The sequence below is a fragment of the Hirundo rustica genome, chromosome 12 (genome assembly GCF_015227805.2).
Source record: "Hirundo rustica isolate bHirRus1 chromosome 12, bHirRus1.pri.v3, whole genome shotgun sequence".
Lineage (NCBI taxonomy): Eukaryota > Metazoa > Chordata > Aves > Passeriformes > Hirundinidae > Hirundo > Hirundo rustica.
Window position 1 is genome coordinate 17,932,878 of NC_053461.1, and position 15,905 is coordinate 17,948,782.

Genomic DNA, 15,905 nt, shown 5'->3' on the forward strand with positions numbered 1-15,905 from the left:
AACTAACATCTCCCTCATTTCTTCTGGCAGACGTTAAATGTTGCTTTCCAAATAAAAACCCTCTGCACTGGAGGCGTAGGACGAGGTGTTTATGTGCTCCCATCACAAATGTGTAAACTGGAGCTTAAAACGCCACGAGGTGCTGCCGTCGGAAACGGCGGCATTTTGGCAATGAAAGAAGAAAAACCCGTTTAGAATATTGTCTGAGATAAACTGTACACCATTTCAAGGGTTTAGGGTCTGTTCTTGCACACATTCAATGCCCAGTAATTAAAAACTATCCTAGGTACGTGCAGCTGGGAAAAACAAACCAAACCAGCGCTCAGAGTGAATTTCCAAGGGGGATCCTGGGCTGCAGGCATTCAAGCAGCTCTATCACTGATAATGAAAAAGTCTTTAGCTGCAGTCACACTTCAGAGAGCAAACTGGCTTGGTGGTTTACTTTTTTGTTCATGTTCTCCATATAAAAATAACGACAATTACAAAACCTCTCCAGCAGGGCTTGAACTGTGGCCTCCAGGAGTGAGACAGTGAGATCTGCTTCAGGCAGGGGCAGTGCTCTCCCAGCCACTGAAATTTCACCTGAACTCTGCAGAGGAACTCTTTTGGCTGAATTTCTGTCCATGCAAAATGTAAACTGCGTGATGGGAATGCAAGCCCAGCTACAAAAAGTGAAGAACGTATCCCCACGAATCAGTTTCATTCCAGAGTATAATGGCAACACTCTGAGTTGAAACTAATGCATGACATTAATTGTTTTGGCATAGGAGGTGAATTATCTTATAGCTAAAATACACCAGATCAATTTTCAGCCTGCTGTGCAGGTAATCAGGCATGCAACTTCTGTGCATGGAACAGCCCAGAACAATGAGAGCACCGACACACACAGAATATCTTGCAATTCCCATCCACTCGTTTAATGAGAATATTGAAATGTTTCAGCTTAAGCTGCTGAAGGTTCCTACTTCGGGCTAAAACCTGATTTTCGTTTTTAAACAAAACAAGGTTAAGAGTCAAACTTGTTTTTTTCAATTCTGGAATGAGCTTTAGTCTGATGTAAAGACAGATGTAATTCTTCAAAAAATACTATTTTTCTGCCGTCCCCCAGCCTAGAGCACAGCAACGGAAGTGGCCAAGAGGTCACCTGTGCCCAGCTGCTACAGGGATGTCAGCCAGCCACTAAAGGTCCCTTGTACACTCAATAATTCCTGGAGCTTTTCTAAACCAACCAAAGCAGCGTCGCAAGCAACGCTCACCATCACAGTGAAAGCACCAACGCTTCTAAGCTCATCCTTGGGAAACAGATGCTCCAGACTGGCAGCTGATTTCTTTATTAACACCAAACCCCTCCTGGGTAAGCCCAGCTCCAAAGAGCACATTCCCTGGAGAAGGGCTGGACAGGGACCATTAGCCAGGAGCACGAACACAGCTTTTCCATCCCAAACTGCTCCTCAGCTGCCAGGTTAAACATCCCTGCGTGCTCCCAGGGAAGCCCAGATGTTAATGAGAGCCTGACAGAGCAGCTCTGCAGCACTTGGGTTCCAGTGCTGAATAAAAAAAAACCCCCAAACATTTCCCTTCCCCTGGAGCTGTGCAAGAGACGGATTGGTTTCTCTTTATCGCCTCTCTGCACTGATTGTTCCAGACTCGCTGTGTCATTCCAAGTGTCCTGGCTCTCAGCACACTGCTCCCACTCTGGAAGCAGGCAGAAAAGTACGAAAGTGCTTGAGGAAGCAATATGTAAATACATCCCCATTAGCCATATCCATTTCAAGTGACAAATTGTTCTCTTAATCACCTCCCTAGAACTTTACATTTAATTGCTGAGAGCACTTCCAGAACTCTGTTGTGCTTTTTCAATAGCTGGAAGTATTTTAAATTGCTTCCTGCCTATAATAATTTTGAGGATAAAAGAGGCGATAGTTTAGCTTATCGCCGAACTAAAATAAATCTGATTTCTTGTGAATGTTAAATATTAGAGACATAAACCGAGGGAAACTAATGGAAATACCCAGGAGTCAACTTTCAAAGCAAAGCACCAATATTTATACGTGGCAGCAGTAATTAGTGACGCTTTCATTTGGTACTCTAGCACTCTTTTAGCAGAAGGTATTTGATAAAACCCTCGTGAAGAACAAAAATCTTTCTCAGCACTCTTGTCCCGAGCGCTGGGATCAGCTGGGACTGCAGCCACCTCCCTCCTGCCTCTTCCTAATCAATTATCCTGTTTCCAAAGAAAAACCCAAACATTTTAGACGAGAAGATAATAAAGAGCTGGAGGACAAATACCCCACAGTCACGATTTAGGGATAAAAATAACCCTGGTGGAGAGTCAAATGCAGTTATTGTCTCCAGTTTTCTCCTCTTTTCCCCAGGGCATCACTGAGATATCTGGGACTGGGTAAGTGAAAAGGTTCAACCTGAATTTTTTTTCTTCCAATTTGGTTCTTCCTAATCTACTTCTTCCTTTTTCTCTCCATCCTCCCATTCTTCCCACAACAGAACGTGGAGTTAAAGAGTTCTGTGAGATTCTGGGGTAAGAAACTGCTATAAAGCTTCTTAGGTCACTGATCCACCTCTGTGTCAGCTTAAAAACCTGCACTATGAACCAGCTGAAGATGGTGCACGAATATAGAAATAAGACATATTAATTTCAGCCTGGAGCACAGGTTTATCAAAAGAAAAAAGCGCTTCAGAAAGGCTGCATTTGACAAAGTGCAGAGCAGCATTGGTTTGGTGCTGCTGATGAAAATAATGCTCTGGCAGACAGAAATCATCGGAAGATCCAGCTGTGAACATGTATTATTTCCCCTCACATGGACAAACAGAAGTGTCTCTCAGGTACCATTTGATTTCAAACTGTCAGCTGAAATTTGTGCAGATGATGATGATGACACCAGCAGGACTATTGAAAAATATGTTTTTAAATAAAAACGCCATTCTTCCTTGGCAGATTGAAACAGCACAGGAACACCATGGAGCCATTTTTAAGGCCAATGCTCTTACAATATTCAAGGTACCACTCTCATTAGAATACATTTTTTGTGCAAGAAGCTCAGCGAGTGTGATTTACTGCTGATGCCCAGGGGTGTGTCATCCACAATGAAAGCAGGAAGGAAAGGTGCAAAACCAGGATGGTGAAAGGGGAGTTCAGATGGGATATTGGGAAGGAATCCCTCCCTGGGAGGGTTCTGGGGCCCTGGCACAGGGTGCCCAGAGCAGCTGTGGCTGCCCCTGGATCCCTGGCAGTGCCCAAGGCCAGGCTGGACACTGGGGCTGGGAGCAGCCTGGGACAGGGGAAGGTGTCCCTGCCCATGGGGTGGAATCAGATCTTTCCAGGTCTCTTCCAACCCAAACCTTTCCACAAAACACTGATGTGCAGCAGGAAAGAAATCAGATTCTGGAGTTCCACCTGTTCCAGTTTGCTCTGAAAGTATGAAACGTTTCCAAAGCCAAATACCTAAAATTAATTCAAATTACAGTTCCCTGAAAAATAGGACGTTGCTATTCAGGAGTTGCAGAAGACAAGCAATCAGAGCATCCAAACATTTCTGGCATCTGAGACTCTTTCCATGCCACGTTATTCATGAAGCAGAGCCCTGCTGGAACTTGCAGGTCTCCAAATGGCAATACAAGAGACACGAGCAAAAATTTGCAAGTCTAAACACTCGTTTGGAACAGACATGACATTATTCAGTGAAGGATTTGTCACAGCAAACACTGAGCAATAAACTGGGATCTATTTTTCCATGATCTAATATTATTTCCTACCAGCGTGTCACAACTCTGGCACAATATGCCCGGAGCTGAATTGATTCCTGTCCTTCAAATCCAGCCTCATTTATGGATTAAATCTACATTTATCAAGGAGTTTATATGAAGAGGGAGGGCAAATCCTTGCTGCTTTATCCGTGTAGGAACATCCCTGCCGTATTGCATGAAACAGGAACACAGAGCACACAAGGCTAATTAGGAAGAAAGCAGAATTCCCTTGCAATTTCCAAGCAACAGCTCGCCAGCTCCACAAAATTCTTATTTATTTATTGAAGTTCTCCTGGGTTATGGTCACATTCCCCGTGGGAATCATGCAGCAGAAGTACACCAATGTAAAACTAACATAAAACCAATTTTAGTTTTTCCAGGCAAACTAAAATTTGTTGAGATGTTCAAATAACCATCAAGCAAATCTTCACTTCTACCATTAAAAAAATCATCATTGCCTCCTCCCCTCTCCAAGAGCAGAAATACCTCAAAAAAATCCAAAATCAATGTCAGATGAGGAAAACCGACTGTACTAAACAAATAAAAATCGCAATATACAGAAACAGAAATAACAGCTGAAGAAAAGCTACATAATAATCACAATGCAGTACGGTAGTAACAGGAGGTAAAACCCTGCAGGAAACTCAGATTTGCTTTACTGAGGGCTTTGTCAGTCGTTAGATACCAATTTTGGAACAAAATCAATAGCAGAGGAAAATCATTTTTAGATCTCCATATGTCTAGCTTTTCCCATTCTTGGCAGAATGGGCAAAAATTAGCATCACATGAATGTTTTTTAACCAGCTGCACATTAACTGTGTCCAACATTAAGTTTGGGATATTGAGATGTTTGCTGGATTGACAGCCCTTTAAAACCATTAAAGACATAACAGAAACACGGTAAAAAGTCAAAACAGCTGTAGAGATTTCGGTGCAATTAAAAGGTTGTAACAACAGAGGAAGTAGCAGGAGAGCTACACAAATCCATTTCTGATGTTATTTTGAGTACGTGGGTGAGATGATTTACTGATTTTTGGTGGCAAAAAAAAGGGTATTTTAATAGGTTCCCTGCAATAGAATTCAAAGAGCAAGAGGTATGGCCAGGCAGAACGATGACAGATGAGCATCTTAATTATCCAAACACCATTGCTCAATTATGATACAACTTAGAGGACTGAACATAAAACCAGCCTGGATCAGAAAAATACTGGGGGAGGGGGGGGTGTGAAAATCTTCACACCCAAAGCCAGTTGTTTACCAAATCTTCCACTCAGTAAATCCCAAACAAGACTGCTAAAAAAGGGAATTTGATTTAATTTCCAGAAAGGGGAAATGTGGTAACTCTAAAGAAAAGTACTGGAGTGGTTTGTGATTCGTAAATGGAGTTTCATTGTTGGTTTAATGCTGGATGTCCACACCCCAGTGGAGCTGGAACTGCACACTCCAAAGGACAAAACCACTGCTAACTGCAGGAATAATTTGCTCCCCGCTGAAAAGGGACATTCATATGACTTATGTAAATATCTGTGCCTGAGATAAGCAAGGCAAAAAATAGGATGAATTGTAGAAGGGAAGCAATTTTCTTTTTCCATACTCCGAACTGGCATTTCTTTGGGGATGAACGTTGGTTTCTATTGTAACTGGGATGCTGTACGTGGAGGAATAATCACTATTTAATCAAGCCTCTTCTTGCAAACTCTTTACAGAGAATGCAAGAAATAAGTGCAATTAAGTTAGCAAGATCTCAGAAACTGCACAACACGCCAGAAAACAAAAGCAGAGTATTTTGGAGGCTACAGGGGGAGAGGAAATAAGCTGGTGGAGAAGGTTTTTAGAACTGGCGTTGTCTGGAATTATCTGATAGCTCAGCGCAATAAATACAGACTCAAAGTGGAAAAAAAAAAAAAAAAGTCAGCTCACTGATCTGGAAAGGGCTGAACATCCCTCAGGCCACATCAGCTGGTCCTAAACCATCCCTGCCCTTCCTAACAAACCACTTCTGCTTCCTGGCTGGATGTTTTATCCCACACTTCCTGCCCTGCATCCCACCCTGTCAGGGGCACTGCGTGCTTGACGTCACCTTGCTGCAGCTTCATTTCAGTGAGAAGTTTTTTCCACCTTGCTCCATGTCTCCTGAAAACTTTTAACAGCTAATCCTCCAGCTCTCAGACAGATCCAAGGGTTTGAAATAATTCTGGTAGGAGTTCTCAGTCCCATTTGGTAACTCTGGGAGCGCTCAGCTCCGTTTTTTGCATGAATACCACGATTAGTGGGGGGGTGCCAATCATCTCCCATCTGCTGACTGCAAGAGGAATTCTCACCTCTTCCAACCACTGTTCTCAGCACCACGAGAACATCTGGCATCACCTCCTGTCCCACACCTCAAACTTAAACCTTGCCAGAGTCAGGCAGCGCTGTCTCAGCTTGGCCATCACCTCTGGGTGCAAAGGCACACACAGGACACAGCTGTAACAACAGCTGGGGCGGTTCAGACCTTGGACTGCATCTAGAAGGAAAATTTAATCATTCTAATTCTTACAGATAGCTGGGAGAACGACCCATTTTCTCAGCTGCTGAAAGACAAAGCTGTTGTAAGGCTATAAAGATGATTTAAGAGCACGTATCAGTTTAGAGGGGAAAAAATTCTGCAAGCTCAGACAGTTGTAAAATTGCCACTTTATGGCTGCGTCTGCTTGGACTCTGCCAAATTTATGAGGCCACAACACCTATATTATTGAATATAATGTCTAGCTTCTATTACCTTGTCTTTGCAATCAAATCTAATGTTTAACATCCCAGCCCTTCAATAGCGACACTCTGTATCAATTAAAAACAATAAACCCAGTTCCTTTCAGATATTACTCGAGGCTCCATAGCAATTAGTCAAAGACTGCAGATGCAGAATGAGGGGTGAAAGGTACTTGCAACTTTTGGTCCACCGAGAATCCATGCATCCAGTTTTCCCAGCCCCTCAGTGCAGCAGCGGTTCAAATTCCCCAGCATCATCCCATCCCACCACAGAACGTCCTGACTGCGAGAACACGGGCAGACACCAGCACGGTTAGAGACAACCATCTCCTCTCTGCAATTCTCCGCTTGCAGGGAAAAACAGATTCATCCAGGCTCAGCAATTGTGAAATTGGGCAGAATGTAACTCCAGAAGAGACTCCATTAATTACAGGAAATCCCATAAAAACCAGACACATTAAGTGCACAGAAATTACCAGGAACCAGAAAGGCATTTAAAGATAAAAGTAAATCCTCTTAAATACTTCCCTCCCTCCCCCTTTGTTTTTGGTTTCTCTCTCCCTGCGTTCACTCCAGAACTCAGATTTTGCTGTAATTCCGCTCTTTAGTGTTTCCAGGTGTTGCCCAGCCCCACCAGCCCCGAGGGTCCCCCTTACCTCCAGCCCGGGGCGGGGTCCCACAGAGCAGCACGACCCCCTGGCCCTCCCGCACCGACACCGCGCTCCTCATCTTCGTCCTGGAGCTCTCCACATCTGCCAGGAAACACAAGCGAGCAGGGAATCAGGAAACACCAACGGACAGGAGACTGGCACCCCGAAATCCTGACCTCCCGAACTCCCGGTCTGCAACGAAACCCGGCAGGAGAAAAGGCAGCTCGGCACGAGGGAGGATGACGGAATTAGGGCTGGAAGGACTAATCTGCAGGGAGATAATCAAACAGATCCTCTGGCTAATTTTGTTCTTATGCCTGGCTTCTGCTACCCCGGCTTTGACAACCGAAAAGGAGCCAATGGATTAAAAATACATCCTTAAGCCACTGTTTCTTTGGGAATGAAGGCTACGATGAACACAGCATCAAGATCCTGCTAGGCTCCCATGTCCAGTGTAAAATAACATTAATACCAGCTAGATATGGATCTATCCCAGGAGAAAGGAACCTCCTGGATGGTATTCCCGCAGGAGAATCCCCTGGAGCATCATTAAACCAGGGCTTTGCACCTCGGTGTGCTGACCCAGCCTGGCCTCGGCTCTCTGGGATTATTTTAAGCTGTGTAAGGATCACAGCACACCCTGAGGTGGAAGGGATCCACAGGGATTATTGAGTCCATCTCCTGGCCTTGCACAGCACACCCCAAAAATCACACACAGCATTGTCCAGCACTTCCTGGGGGGAAGCAAACTCTTCGGCTCCCATAAATGTAAATATTTTATCATAAATTTAGATTGGCCTTCCCTCTACCTGGTGAGTCAACACCCAAGAAAGCTGGGCCTCATTATACCCTTAAACTCAGCTAAATACAACATGTAACACACACCAAGATCTTAGTCCCACACTAACAAAGGCTTTTCCATAAATAAACCATATATTTTTCTGTAACAGAGAAGCAGGCAATTTAAAAAAAAAAAATCTGTTTATAACCTTGTATAGGATACTAAACTAACACAGTCTTTAAATAAGGCTGTCTTTATAACCAAGCATAATAGGAGCAGTGAGTTGACCAACAGTAGCTATTTCCCCAAAATATAGCGGGTTTTTATTACTGCAAAGCAACAGCTGTTACAGTGAGAACACTGAATAAGAGCGATCAGAATTTCAATGCCTCCTTTAAAAAATGCTGCAGTAGGAGAGTGCTGTACAATCCTCTGTCAGTGCACATGAACTTCACGGGAATGCCTCTCAGAAGGGCTGTTTTCAGCTTTCCAAGTGAATTTTCACGCAGGTATGCTCGGAATAAACTCAGATCCTTTTGCTGGACACGGTGTCAAAGTCACATACAACCCCAGCCAAACCGATTTCACTCAGGGATCAAAACAGCACAGCCTTAAATGGTTATTTCAGGCCTTTCAAGCCCAACACCATTCCCCAGAGCCATGGAAGGGAAAACCAGGAGCTGACAGCACCTCAGAGAACACACACTGTTCTGTTTCAGGGTGAATCACACCCAAAGAATTACCACTTTACACATGTAAAATTAATTTAAACCACATTTTGCCCTCCTACGTCACAACCACCACAAGTCTTAATCTTAAATAATACAATTTCCATTAAGTGAAATGGGTTTTTAAGCCCATTTATTGCAACTACAGACCCTCAGAACCTTCCTTGTCTTTGTGCTGTCCAACAGATTGTATGGGCAGGATGGGACTGGGCTGGGAGCACCTCGGGAAGGGATGTGGGACATGCTGGAGGATTGGGAAGGCAGTCATCCCACAGAGGTAACCAAAGAGGACCCACCCATGCTGTAAAAAACTGGAATTATTGATCGCTGATTGCAGGTGAAGACTGCTGTCACAGAAAAACAGGTTTTGGGGAAAAGAAGAAGCCACGCACTCCATCCAAAAATGGAGAATATGAGCCACGCTGCAATAAAAGAATGATTTTCCACAAATTAGCAGGAAGCTCCCCATCCCACCTTCCACAGCAGCCCAACTACCTGACTCACCACACAGCTGCCAAAATACCGTCACTTAATTTCCCTACAAACTTCTGTATTTCTCTTGCCTGGCACGGCTTTGACCACAATGCAAAATCAACATGCACACCAGGAGCAGGGTTCTTTATTAGCATTGCACAGTGAAGTCCCAGCCTCTGACCTTGGAGAGCACGGGCTGCTTCTAAACACGACGCTGGTGGGATTTTCTGGTGTTCCTGCAGCGGACTCAGGGGACTGGAGGTAAAATCCAGGCATGTTTGGAAGTATATCAAAAGTGATTGTTTATCCTTGAGCTTCTTTGCGAGGTTTTTGTTTGTTTGTTTGTTTTAATAAAGCCACTGTCCCAAGCACAATAACACCAGGGAGCAGTGCTGTATCTTCCAACAAAACTTATTATTACAAGAACTCATTGGGAAGGGACATTAAGTCCTCTGGGTAAATAAAACACCTTAAAAGGTGGACTAATAATGGCAAAGCTTGTTTATTTTTACAGATGGAATTGTATCCCTGAAATCTGAGGCTCTTTTCCCGCCGAAATGCCTCAGTAGATAAAATATAACCAGAAGCAAAGAACAGAGATGAGGACAGAGGATGGTTCTGAGGAGTGGTGAGCCAGAACCGGACTGGCTTTTCAGCACCCGTGGGATGACAATATCCCACTGCTCAGCGAAAGAAAAGGCCAGAAACACCTCAAGTATTTCTGCATTTTGTCTGCTGGACTAAAGACTGGTTTATTCACCAGCTGGTTTTTAAAACTCTCCCAGACTGGTCACCAAACTGAAGTGCTTCCATTAGTTTCTCTTGCCTTCATCTTTTCACTTCTCCCTTGCATTTATTACACCCCACTTCTAATCTCCTTTCATCTGAAATGCAACTATTCACAGACAAAATTAACCAGTTAATTACTAAACCCTACCGGGCAAAGGCTCTAATCCTGCCACTGAAAATACTTTGGTAAAAATGTTACAAAAAATTCCTGACTACGAGGGAAAAAAAATCCAACATAAAAGCCAAGCTAGAACTGTAATTTGCCAATTAAATGCTTTTATTGCCTGTTTATAGTCTGCCATGTAGAAGGAAGTTTAAAACCAGCAACTGAGGCTTTCTGACTCCTGAAACAGCATTTTCTCCTCCTTTCCCCTACTAATACATGTGTTTGCCTCATTGCTTTAGTACCAAGTCCATGAACTTGTATCACTGAAATCCACGTACCATTGCAATAAAACTGAGGGAAAAAACCCGCAATTCAGCTTTGTTGAACAGACTTCGATTCTGCCCAAAGTGAGAACAACAAAACGACTTCCTGCCCGTACAGAAAGGATGTGAAAACTGCAGATTCCACTGGGTTCTCTCCTTCTCTCTGGCAAGCCAAGTTTCCAGTCTCAAGCACCGAGACTTAAAGCCGCTGAGAAAGATTCCAAAATGAGGAGTGACAGTAACGTGAGCCTCAAACACTCCTGTGACACTCAGCACAACTAAAAAACGCGGATTTGTGGATTCGTGAGGGGAAAACGCGACCTGGAGCACCTCTGTAAGGTCAAGGAGACCGAAAACAGCGACATGTCATAAAAGAATAAATCAGAACTCGTCTGCAGAGCTCGCTGACCACATCCACCGCCAGCACCTCCTACATTTGTGTAACCACGAAGGGAGGCAGAGGACAGGGGCAAAACCACATCAAATACCACAGCCATGCTCTGAGGAGGCGCAGAACACCCTGCCTTGAAAAATTCAGAGCATTTCTGATGACAGAGCTGCTCCACACACACACAGCTGCTGGCGTGTGGCAGTGCTGAGTTATGTCGTATTTTGTCAAGGAACCTGGGTGATATTTCACCCCCAGACACCAATCCTGTACACAGGAACTTTGTAAGATTTGCAGGCACTGCTAGAATTTACACCAAGCCCTATTAATTTTTTTTTTTTTTTTTTTTTAAGCAATACACAGAACATATTCACTGTGAGAGGAGCAGGATTCAGTTTTCCAGCTAGGTAATTTTTTTTTTTTTAATTTCAGGTTTCCAGCTCCAAGTCCAGCAACACCCAAGCATCTCATCACGCTTGTATCAATTGCTCTTTATTGTCAGCACCTGTTTATTAGCAATTCTACCACGTTTTGAAAACTGCAGAACAAGGATTCAAGCTCTACAAACATAATTGTCCCTTAATAGCCACGAAAATATTTATTGTATTGCTGCATCAGACCCGCTGTTTTTCAAAGGAGCAGAACTTGTTAAACATACTTTAGGTATAATTCTGTATTGGTAGGATGTTCAAGTGCCTAAATGAGTCAGACAACCAAATCTAAGCTGTTTTCTTGAGTGGGTAATTCTGAAGTGAGGACTCTGCTTGATGTCAGCCCATAATGAAGCACTAATTCGCAGCCCACTCGCCCTGGTAAAAGTCACATTATTAAAAAGATCGGAAATTCCACTCTCTCAGCTCTTGAGGGCAAATAACAGCCTCAGCACGTTCTAATAGCTGTGCTGGTAATGAGAACTGCTGGAGAAAACAGACTAGCACCAATCTGTTTCTTTAAAAAGAAAAAAAACCAAAACCACAAAACCCAACAAACTTCACCACCAGCCCCTAACTCACCTGTGTGCACAAACAAACCCCACCATCTGCATCCCAAAATCTGCTGTATCAAGGCTTTGCTGTGGTCATGAATTTCGTGTTTCTTTACACAGGTGCCCAGAACTGAATTGGCAGAATTAATTTCCACCAGGATATTTGGGATGTTTAGGGTGTTAACCCCAACACACCAGGTGGTGAAAAACCTCCTGCTGCCTTCCCAATCGAGCCTGGGAGAATCACACTGAGGCAGGAGCAAGGGAGGAGACCAAAAATGATCTCTGTGATCAATTTCTGCCAGGCAGAGGAAGGGGATAAAAATATTAACAGCGAACATTACTCAGAGCAGGCAGGCTGGGGGTGATTTCTCACTTGAGGAGAGATGGAGGCTGCTGGGGAAGCATCTCCAGGGTTTCACTTGGTCAGGCTGGTGCTTCAGGGGAACCACAGAATTGCACACCAACCTCTACAAAATCCCTTTCTGCTGAACTTGCGCTTTATGCCCCGAAAGCACCACAGCAGGGCAAGCAAAACAACCTCCCACCCTCATTTTACACCCGAAATGCTACTCCGGACAACTTCTGCATTTGGAAATACTGCCCCCATCTCTGCTCACATCAACCCCGCCAGCAGATCCCACCTGAGTGTCCACAGAAATACTGCCAATGAAATGCAGCAAACCACGGTGCAGAGCAGACCCTGCAGGTTGTTTCCATCCCATGAAATGCTGAGTATCTCACAGGTGAGCCCTGCTGGGATGAACAGGCTGCTGGAGCCTATCAACAGCAGCAAAAAAACCCCAAAACAAAACCTTACAAATCTTTCAAACTCTTCCCCTTCCCTTGAATCTACTCGAGGTGCAGGAAAATACGAAACAGGGCGAAATTAAATGCTCTCGCACCAATTAAAGGAGAATAATTCAAAACTCTGTGTCATATAAACGCAAGCAGGAAAAGCTACAAAAATAAATTGGCACAGATGTATCAGAGCGTGGTGAGGAGGAGATGCCAGCATGGGAAGAGGTGGAAGAGTTTGCAATAACGAGGAGAAAGACGGACAGAGAGGGATGAGCTGATCTGTGGGCTCTGTGGAACTGAAGGAAGGGACCAGAGTCAGCAGAGATTATAAAAAAAAAAAGGCAGGAAAAGAATATTAATAGCTTGAAAGTTGAGTCAACATCCGATAAGCAGGGAGTATTTTTTTAAAATACGCTTTGAACCGGCAAAAATGAACTGAAGGAACGGGGAAAAAAGCAAACCAAAGCCTAACAGCGTTACTAGGGAAATGCGTGTTTTGAAAGAAAAATGTTCTCCAACAGGTATTTCCAAAAATACGCCTTTCATAAATTCATATTATCCGGGAATTACCGCTCAACTCCAGGCAAACACAGCACTGAACAAAGCAATTCAGGCAATTTGAGGAGTATCTCAGGAGGCAAGGATGTTTGCTCAAGGAAATTATCCTACAGTCGACTTCTCAGATGCAACACAGATTTTTTTTTCCCTCTAATACTTTCCCAAAACAAGCCCTAAGAACATCCTGACAGTCTACTAAGCGCCAGCCCTCGTAACCACAAAGCAGGTGTAGCGCTGAAGCACACCAGACTATTCACATTTTAATAGTTAAACAGATGGCCAAAGCCCTGCCAGATCGAGCTCTAATTATCTGAAGGTTTGTTTATTTATTAAATATGCAGTAGTGCTCCCAAAAAGCCTTTCCTCAATAAATAAATCAATGAAAACCATCCTGCAACAGCTCAGTTCTAAAGCACTGGGAACATGCTGATGACAAGGTATTTGTTTGTTATTTTTTTCCTGCCACTGACTTCAGTCCTTCACGTTTGCAGAGATGCCACCTTTCCACAGAGAAATGGACAGATTCTGCCCCAAGTATTTATTATAAAATATTTCATCACCAGAAACCACCAACCTGTGAGTCAGCAGAAGAATCCAATGTTCACAGGCCTTCCAAAGAGCTGTGTTCTCATCCAAAATGCGTGGCCTTAGCTGGGCTGAGCAAAATAATACGAAATATTTCGCTGTATGCGCAGTGAAACGAATCACCTCCCCATCCATCAGATACAACAGCAAAATAATGTGCCAAGAATAGGAGATCCAACCTTAACCTGCCAAAATTACCTGTTCCAAAACCTCCTGGGTTTTATTTCCAGTCCCAGCTGCTGTTCAGTATTTTTACCTGGACGTGTTAGACACTAATGGCCTTTTATTTTTTGTATTTATTTTACTAACTCTCCTGTTAACCGGTTCTCAACCTCAGCTATGTCATGCCTCAACTCTTTAATGCAAGAAAACACAAGGGAACCTGGAGAAGGTGACTATTTCTACATAACTGAATTCAGTAACCCACTTGAAGTAAGCTGTAGAGAGGGTAAGGTGCAAGGACTGATTCACACGGTAACAAAAATAATATTTACCAAGGAATCGAGGAGAAATTAAAACTTTTAATTCTGCTGCAGGAGAAGAAAAAGAGGCAGAAATAAGACGTTTTCAGAGCGCATTTGCCCGGCTCATGCAGAGGAAGAACAGTTATTTCACCGTATTAACTATTCACATCACGACTTGAAAGAAGAGGTGGGCGAATTCCCACATTTGACAAATGAAGTAGCTCAGACTCCGTATCCTGCATGCAGCATTTGGGAGTGACATTAATTGCTCCTGTGAAGTTCAAACCTACCATTTCTGAACCAGGGATATGATGTGCTCTTCCCCGTGCTCCCCTCCCAGCCCTGCAGGAGCTGAGCGAGCACCAGGATGTCACCAGAGCATAAAACAGGTGCTGGAAAATTGCTGCAAACATTTCTGACTATAAATCTCTGGGGTTACTCGCTGGGATTAGACTACATTAGCAGGCTCAGAAGGACAGCAGAGATAAGAAAAAATGATCTATTTCTATCCCAGCACCGTGCAGCAACAACTACAACTGAAGTTGTAGCTTAATGGATGTTCAGGAGCACATCAAAGCAGACCAGAAGAGATTTTGTTCTCTTCCTTCACAGCAGCAAGAAGTGGCTGAAGCAGACGGTCTGGAGTTATTTCCTTACAGACTTCAGGGAACAGGAATGCAGGAAAGGCATTTCTTACCCTGACTGTCATTTGCAGCTGACAAGCAAACAGGTATTTTCTGTGGCAGATAAGGAAGAAAAATCGAAAGAAAGCCCACGATACTGTGATGTGGACAGCGGAGAGGTTTAAAACAATAATAATTTGCCCAATTCACATAAAAAATGCAAAAATGAAAATTAGAACTTTATCTCCAGGAGGCACACCACGGAAGAGTCCATGAGGCAGAATCATTTCTTGAGTGCTGAAGATGAAAGCCAAACTGTGAAGCTTCCCAATGAAGTCACATCTCCAACCTGTGCACAAGCACGAGCTGGTAATTAATTATTTAATGAAAAGCAGAAAACCACTGCATAACCCAATTCAGCACTGCGCACAGCTATTGCTCTCTAGTCCCTAATAAAATTAAAAGAACGCGCTGAGGCTGCAAACTCAATTATTTGGAGGTAGAAAACACCAGAATTAAGGTTGGCTAAGACCACAAATATTGGCAGAGGAGCAACCCAAAAGCCCCATCAGCGAGATTCCAGCACCGAGGGCCGATGGTTCACCCCAGAGCTTCCTGCTATTAAAGCAGCCACTTCCCTGCCTTACCTGGAAACCTCCTAAGTGCTGCTGAGTGTGTTTAATTAGTTTTCAAGAGTCTGAGCACTCAGTGGAAGGTGTGAAGTTGTTCTGCATCCAGGCTGGGACGTTTGGGGACACCAGAGGAGCAGCGGTCACTTGTAGCTGCTCCAACACGCAGAGCCGGACCCGTGGCTGCTGTTCTGCTGCTCTGGAGCTGTGTAAGCAACTTTCTCACACTTGTACTTCCCATCAGCAGCTCCCAGCAGGCAGCAGAGGCTCCCTGGTGTGGGGTGAAGGGATTCGGGAGCAGCTCCAGAGAGGCTCCCTGCAGGATGCCCCCGCTTCCCTGCCCACCACAACGCCAAAGCACTTGATCCTGGTGGCCCTTCTGAGGCAGGACAGACCCAGAGGCTGCAGCCAGCCAAACTGAAGCCAGAATGACAAGCCCAGGTGAGTTACTGCAGCGTGGGGAAGGGGCTGACACAGGGGTCACGCAGCAGAAGCGTGCAGGGATAGCTGA

General features: G+C 44.2%; 1 protein-coding gene across 4 annotated transcripts in view; it reads right to left on the reverse strand.

The window, feature by feature from the left end:
* LOC120758291 (contactin-3-like) overlaps nt 1–15,905 on the reverse strand; it is a 97,214-nt gene that overhangs the window by 43,466 nt on the left and 37,843 nt on the right. For all 4 annotated transcript variants that reach the window (XM_040076389.2, XM_040076391.2, XM_058422232.1 and 1 more), the window contains exon 3: nt 7,167–7,262. In XM_040076389.2, the coding sequence (XP_039932323.1) occupies nt 7,167–7,262 (96 nt within the window). The remainder of the gene's footprint in view (nt 1–7,166; nt 7,263–15,905) is intronic.